Below are 7469 nucleotides of genomic sequence, written 5' to 3' on the forward strand. Positions count from 1 at the left end.
TTATGAAGTCCGATCCTGCATAACGTAACAAGCAGGGCTAGCATAAACATCTAAATTCTATGCCAAGGTCTTAGCAGATACACTAAGTTGACTCAATTTATTATTTACTGTTTATTTAAAAAAAAAATTATTATATGTATATGAAATCTTATTCTGTTCACCGCCCTGAGTCCTTCGGGAGAAGGGCGGTATAGAAATTCAATAAATAATAATAATAATAATAATAATAATAATAATAATAATAATAATAATAATAATAATAATAATAGCTTACATCCTCCGACGATACCTTAACAGTTCCTAGGTCCTTGGTTAGGACTCGAGCTGCTGAGCTATTAACCAGCCTCAAAGGCTGTGAATCTCACTAAAGATTAACTAATAATGATAATAATAATAATAATAATAATAATAATAATAATAATAATAATAATAATAATAATAATAATACTTGGAACAGCTTACATCCTCCGACGATACTGTAACAGTTCCTAGGTCCTTGGTTAGGACTCGAGCTGCTGAGCTATTAACCAGCCTCAAAGGCTGTGAATCTCACTAAAGATTAACTAATAATGATAATGATAATAATAATAACAACAACAACAACAACAGCCTTTCCAAATTAGCCAAAGGGGTAAAAAAACAACAAACAAACAAACAAAAACAAAAAAAAGAAACGCCAGTTGGTCTCCTTTCCCTTCTTTTAAATTCCTTCGGGGGCGCGTCGATCGGAACCGCAGCTGCCTTTTGCTCCACCTTCGGCCTTTCCTCTTTCCTTCCTTGAGGGGCGGCTCCCATTGAAACGAACGGGAAAAAGGGACGGGACGGAGAAGATCGTGCAAAGCCGCGACAACCGTCCTTTTGTGTCCCTTCCCCCACCCCCTACCCCGACCCCCATCTAAACCCGACGGCCTCGCTTCGGCTTTCCTCCTCCTCCTCCCCACCCACCTCTCCACTCAAATGGCGAGTTCCGCCCCCCCCTCCCATGCACCGCACCAGCGCCGGAAGTGCGGGGTTGCGGAGCGCGCGCTCTTTCCCCTTTGCGCCCAGGCATTTTTTTTTTTCTTTTTTGCAGCAATTGCAGCTGAGACTGGCCGGGCAGCCGGAGGGGGAAAAGGAAGGGAATTGCACCGCGTGGCTCGGTCACCTCCAGCCTGCAGCCCGGCGACCGCCTCTTTTGCAAAACTCCGGGTCTCTGGCCATGGTTTTCCTTACTTCCGCGCTTTGGCTCCGGAGCCGGGTGACCGACCGATTTTGGCGCAAGCAGCTGATCCTCAAACATGCCCTGGTAAGGCGAGAGGGTCTCTCCATCCACACCCCACACGCCCCAGTCTCCCTTCCCGTCCTCTTCCCTCCTTTTAGTCCCGGGAGGGGTGTGTGTGTGTGTCAATAACTTGATGTTTTGGGAGCTAGGCTGCCTGGGAGCCGGGGATGGGAGACCACGAGGAAAGGACGATGCTAGAGATTCAAAGAAACATCCTGGAAGGAGGCAAGGGGCAGCCCCTTCCGTGTTGTGGTTGCCTGGAGATGCAACCTGAACATCAGGAGTTGAGCTCCCCTGAAGGGCGTCTTGACTCAAGGACTGCTGGAAATTTACTCCTGATAGTAGCGATAGCACTTAGACGTATATACCGCTTCACAGTGCTTTTACAGCCCTCTCTAAGCGGTTTATAAAGTCAGCCCTATTGCCCCCAACAATCTGGGTCCTCATTTTACCCGCCTCGGAAGGATTGGAAGGCTGAGTCCACCTTGAGCTGGTCAGGATCGAACTGCTGGCAGTGGGCAGAATTAGCCTGAAATATTGCATTCTAACCACAGGGAGGGAGGGAAGAAGGAAGGAAGGAAGGAAGGAAGGAAGGAAGGAAGGAATAGCACGTAGACGTATATACCGCTTCACAGTGCTTTTACAGCCCTCTCTAAGCGGTTTATAAAGTCAGCCCTATTGCCCCCAACAATCTGGGTCCTCATTTTACCAGCCTCGGAAGGATTGGAAGGCTGAGTCCACCTTGAGCCAGACGGTCAGGATCGAACTGCTGGCAGTGGGCAGAATTAGCCTGAAATATTGCATTCTAACCACAGGGAGGGAGGGAAGACGAAAGGAAGGAAGGAAGGAAGGAAGGAAGGAAGGAAGGAAGGAATAGCACTTAGACGTATATACCGCTTCACAGTGCTTTTGCTTAAGTTCCCCCCGCCAGATGTTTAGAACTACAGCTCCCAGAATTCCCTGTTCTCAGCAGCCCGATCTGTTGAATGGGACTTCTTACTACAGATCAGGGGTGAAATGCAGCCGACTCTATCCGGTTCGTGCAAGCCAGTAGCGCCGGCGGCGGGAGGCTCCACCCCCCCCAAACCAGGACGTCATCATGTCCCTGTTTTGACCCTCTGCGCATGCGCAGGCGGCTTTGGGCATGCGCAGACGATGGTGCGCATGCACAAGTGATGGCACGTGCGTGTGTAAAGCGTTCGTTCACGCGTGGGGCGGCGCGCAGATTAGCAAGCCGGTAGGAAAGGTAAGTGCATTTTACCCCTGTTACAGATGCCCGTCTTGGATGGTGCCAGTGCTCGATTTGTGGGTTGAAGGGACAGGGTAACCATTTCAGGTTCGGCACAGTGATGCCAACCTCCAGTTGTGCCACGTATTGTCTTAACACGGGGGTCAGCAACCTGTGGCTCTGGAGCCGCATGTGGCTCTTTCACCCCTCTGCTGCGGCTCCCTGTCACTCGAAATATGCACCACAACCGCCAATGTGCGACACCCGCCAGCACTTGATTTATTGAGCTTTTCAACCCCCAGTAGGCCAACCAGGGATAAATCCAAGAAAAGAAAAGTTTCAGAAGAAAACAGAACGTTTAATTCAACTACATAGGCTAGTTTTGTGGCTGTTCAAGAAATAGTCAGGCACGGGAAGGGTTTTGTGGCTCCCGGTGTTTTCTTTTCTGTGGGAAATGGGTCCAGTTGGCTCTTTGAGTGTTTAAGGTTGCAGACCCCTGTCTTAACACATCAAGCCGCCTTCAAGGGTGGCTTTGGTGAGTTGAGGGATTTCTTGTAATTGTAATTCTTCTAATTTTTGTTCTGCTCTCTTTGTGTCCTCCTTTCCCTTCTCTCCAGCATTTTCGTGGACGGAAGAACCGCTGCTATAGCTTGGCATACCGAGCTGTTCGGAGAGCCTTTGTGTACGCCACCAAGGCCAGATATCTGAAAAAGAGAGATATGAGGACGGTAAGGAAGAACCAAAGACATTTGAGATATTTATAAAATATTGTGTATTCTGAAGTGCCCATCTTCTGCTGGGTTTCTACCTTCTATAATTGCTGGGTGCTCATTTAAGAAAATGTGCTTTATTTACTAACCCACAGAGAAAAAGCAAGCAACAATGCAATTACAACAATGTAAATTGTATGTGTGTGTGAGAGAGGTGTGGGGGGGGGGAGGTATGAAATATGGTCATCCTTAATTGAATATTACATAAAATGTCTCTCATATACGTGTGTGCGTATGTGTGTCATTTTATGTCATAGTTTCAGTTAAGGCTGACCGAATTTCATAGCCATTGTCCATGCATAAGTTACATCCGTCAGCAACATAATACCTAATGTCAAAAGTCTCAACTCACTAAATAATAGCCATAAATTTATTCAGTTTCAATCTAGTCAGCATTCAATTTTGCGGTTACTAAGATTGTTGGCTGAGCAGGTACAAAAACAGCCAGGGAAATTATTGAAGCCTGCGAAACGGGCCTCTTTGTCAGTCAATGGGAGTGCTGATTTACCATCAGCTTATCAGATACTTAGGAGTGGAGGACTTGAGACCACAAGGAAAGAACAGAAACTACTTAATAGCTGGCCATCAACACCCCAGTCAACAACTCAAAAGCCACACACACAACCAGGCACCACATAAATACTACACACAGAATAACCCACATTCAGGTAGAGAGATGTTCCCCGAGGATGGGCTCCAGCATAAGCCCAAAAGCTTGGAAACCTAAACCTCTGGTCTCGGTGAGTGACCCAAATTGGATCCTGCATACATTTATTTTCCCAATGTTGAAGGACTTAATTTCTTGGCCATGGAGAATCCATTTGTATTCTCTAGCTGTCAGTGTCCATATAATACTGTGTCTCCCCCAAAACTGGGGGACCGGGTCTTATATTAATTTTTGCTCCAAAAGATGCGTTAGGTCTTATTTTCCAGTGAGGTCTTATTTTGGGGGAAATGCAGTACTAAACGCCTCCGTCTGCTGACGATTTTAACGGGGGCTTATTTTTGGGGTAGGGCTTATATTACGAGCATCCTGAAAAATCATGCTAGGGCTTATTTTCCAGGTAGGTCTTATTTTCAGGGGAAATTGTATTTTCCACGTAATAGGTAAACACGTTAAAAAACCCTAGATTTAATTTAGCATCTCCAGGTAGGACTAGGGGAAACAGATTTTTCCCTGGCTTTTATGCCAGGGACGGCCCGCAGCTATGCAAACATCTTCACTCCTGTGTTCTTTACCAAAATTTTACGAATATTGTACGTTCTCTTTCAGCTTTGGGAAACCAGGATCGAAGCGGCTTCGCTGGAGCACGGTGTGAAGTACCATAATTTCATGAGCGGCCTTTATAAGGTAATCGGCTTTAATATTTTTTTCTTTCTATTTTAAATTTCCAGACGCTTTTCAACAATTGCATTCTTCCAGAGAGCCTGTAGGCGATGAAATGACGCCACCAATTTATCATTACTTTTGTTAGAATTGCTTTACGTTATCCTTTTTAAATTTACCGTATATTTTGAATGTTTTATTTTACTTTAAGGTGGGGAGGGGTTTTGTCCCGTTGATGGCCTGTGGCTCATCTCGGTGAGCATGAGTGATTTTAAATCTAATTTTTTAAAAAATGGGGAAGGATTGCAGCAGGCTGTCAAAGTTTACAAATGATTTTTTTTTGTACAAAGTTCAATTCTGCTTTTTTTCTTTCTTTCTTGAACTTTTCATGGTTGGATAGGATAAAAAAAAAATACAGGAAATGTACATCCGCGGATAGACAGACATTGCAGAGGGTGATCAGCACGGCACAAAACATCATGGGCTCTCCCCTGATATCACTAGATCGGGTGTCAGCAACCCGTGGCTCCGGAGCCGCATGTGGCTCTTTGGGCCCTCTGCTGCGGCTCCCTGTCCCATCACTGGCTGGCCCCACCCCTCGCCCTCCCCTCCCAGTCACTCCTCACCTGGCCTTGGAAATCTGAGATACAGAGAGAGGAGAGGGAGAGAGAGAGACAGAGATACAGAGAGAGAGAGAGAGAGGGAGGAGAGAGAGAGACATAGAGAGATACACAGAGAGGGGGGGAGAGAGGGAGAGAGAGAGACATAGATACAGAGAGAGAGAGGGAGGAGAGAGAGAGACATAGAGAGATACAGAAAGAGTGGGGAGAGAAAGAGAGAAAAGGGTTTTGTGGTTCCCGGTGTTTTTCAACAACTGGTTCTCTGCCCTAATGACCAGCTGGGTAGGCACGGTTAGGGGGTCATGTGACTGGGTGGGAGTGAGTGATGTGGAGTTGGCCACGCCCACCCAGGTTTTGTGACTCCCTGTGTTTTTTTTTTCTATGGGAAACACTCAAAGAGCTGTTTGGACCCGTTTCCCATAGAAAAGAAAATGCCGGGAGCCACAAAACCCTTCCCGTGCCTGACTATTTCTTGAGCGGCCACAAAACTAGCATATGTAGTTGAATTAAACCTGTTTTCTTCTGAAACTTTTATTTTCTTGGATTTATCCATGGTTGGCCTACCAGGAGTTGAAAAGCTCAATAAATTGCATCCCGACGGGTGTCGCACATTGGCGGTTGCGACGCATATTTTGAGTGACAGGGAGCCGCAGCAGAGGGGTGAAAGAGCCACATGCGGCTCCAGAGCCGCAGGTTGCTGACTCCTGGTAAAGAGGTTTATGTGTTAGTATGATTGATTGGGTTAGGGATTTTCTTTCTTTCACTGTGAGTTATTGATACCGTGTTTCCCCGAAAATAAGACCCTGTCTTATATTTTTTTGAACCCTGAAATAAGCGCTTGGCCTTATTGCCATGCGCTCAAAAGCCCGATTGGGCTTATTATCAGGGGATGTATTTATGTTGTGTGTGTGTGTGTGTGCACGAAGGGTGGCTCAGCCAATCTCATTGTACATTGTGCATTGACAATAAAGGTTGAATTGAATTGAAGAATCAGACCAGCTCATCTCTCTTTTGTCTTTCTCCCACATCACAGTGTCAATTAGAACTGAACCGGAAATCATTAGCTGATCTAGCCATCTATGAACCAAAGACATTCAAATCTTTAGCTGCTTTAGCCAAGAGAAGAGGGGAAGAAGGACTCCTTGCAGCCCAAGGAGAAGGAAAGGAACCCGAAGGAATATTTTCCCGCCTAGTGAAACATCTGTGAAGGGGACGTGCTCCCAATGAGCTCTGCTCAAATGAAAAAAGAGACATTTTAAAAATAAAAATGTTGATTTTTTTTTCTCTCTCTCTCTCTCCCTGCTTGAGCCGAAGCAATGATTTCTGAAAGTCATCCACTTTGGTCCGTGGCTTGTGGCTATTCAAGTTGGGGCATATATCCAGGTATGTCCCATCTGCATTAAGTTGTTGGGTAAATTCTAGCTCAGAGACTTCATTTCCCCCCCAGTTTTTTATTCAGTAAAACATCGGAAGCAAAACAAAGGTTAAAGAATACTACGCATACTTAAAATGAACTTTAAAGTAGAGCAAAGGGTTTAAATGAACATTTCTCTGAAGCCAAGTTCTCTCACACAAAAATTGAGAGTAGCCATACGAGGACAAATTACGCATTGTAAAGATCGCTTGGAAGTGGGAGATACTTCCAGTGTAACCTACCGGATCCCCTGCATGGATTGCCCCTATGACTATGTAGGATAGACGGGGAGGAAGCTAACGACAGCAAGGACACAAGCGTGAGGTCAGACGACGAGAACTGAACTCATTGGCAGCCTCGCATTGCAACGGACAAGGACACGCGTTCAATTTTACAGCTACTAAGATTGTTGGACGAGCAGACACAAAAACAGCCAGGGATGCAATTGAAACCTGGGAAGCGGGGCCCTTCCTCAGTGAACAGGAGTGTTGATTTATCACCAGCTTATCAAGTAAAATTAATAAAACTGAACAACCAAATTAATATTAAGGGCTCCCTAGTTTTCATAGGCGAGGGCCAACGATTTAAAAGCCAGCCATCAATGCACCCCAATCATTATCTAAAAAGTCACATACAACAGGCACTGTATAAATGTAGAGTAGAGTAGAGTAGAGTAGAGTAGAATAGAATAGAATAGAATAGAATAGAATAGAATAGAATAGAATAGAATAGAATAGAATAGAATTCTTTATCGGCCAAGTGTGATTGGACACACAAGGAATTTATCTTTGGTGCATATGCTCTCAGTGTTCATAAGGAGAATAAAATACATTCTTCAAGAATCATAAG

The 7469-nt window shown here is 45.3% G+C and overlaps 1 protein-coding gene across 1 annotated transcript; it reads left to right on the top strand.

Moving 5' to 3' along the window:
* The first annotated feature begins 1038 nt into the window (after positions 1 to 1038).
* Positions 1039 to 6492, top strand: MRPL20 (mitochondrial ribosomal protein L20). Its single transcript, XM_070956105.1, has 4 exons — positions 1039 to 1285; positions 3107 to 3217; positions 4533 to 4610; positions 6240 to 6492. Exons 1-4 carry the CDS (start codon positions 1199 to 1201, stop codon positions 6411 to 6413), a joined length of 450 nt encoding a protein of 149 aa, XP_070812206.1. The 5' UTR covers positions 1039 to 1198; the 3' UTR covers positions 6414 to 6492.
* The last annotated feature ends 977 nt before the right edge of the window (positions 6493 to 7469 follow it).

This window comes from Pituophis catenifer, unplaced genomic scaffold (genome assembly GCF_029215685.1).
Source record: "Pituophis catenifer annectens isolate HBS135680 unplaced genomic scaffold, rPitCat1.0.hap2 SCAF_18, whole genome shotgun sequence".
NCBI lineage: Eukaryota > Metazoa > Chordata > Lepidosauria > Squamata > Colubridae > Pituophis > Pituophis catenifer.

Excerpts from the sequence above, each read along its gene's own strand:
- MRPL20 (XM_070956105.1), top strand. The coding sequence starts at position 1,199 with ATGGTTTTCCTTACTTCCGCGCTTTGGCTCCGGAGCCGGGTGACCGAC. Across the intron at positions 1,286-3,106 it reads TGATCCTCAAACATGCCCTG|CATTTTCGTGGACGGAAGAA; the intron begins GTAAGGCGAGAG and ends CCTTCTCTCCAG. Across the intron at positions 4,611-6,239 it reads TCATGAGCGGCCTTTATAAG|TGTCAATTAGAACTGAACCG; the intron begins GTAATCGGCTTT and ends CCCACATCACAG.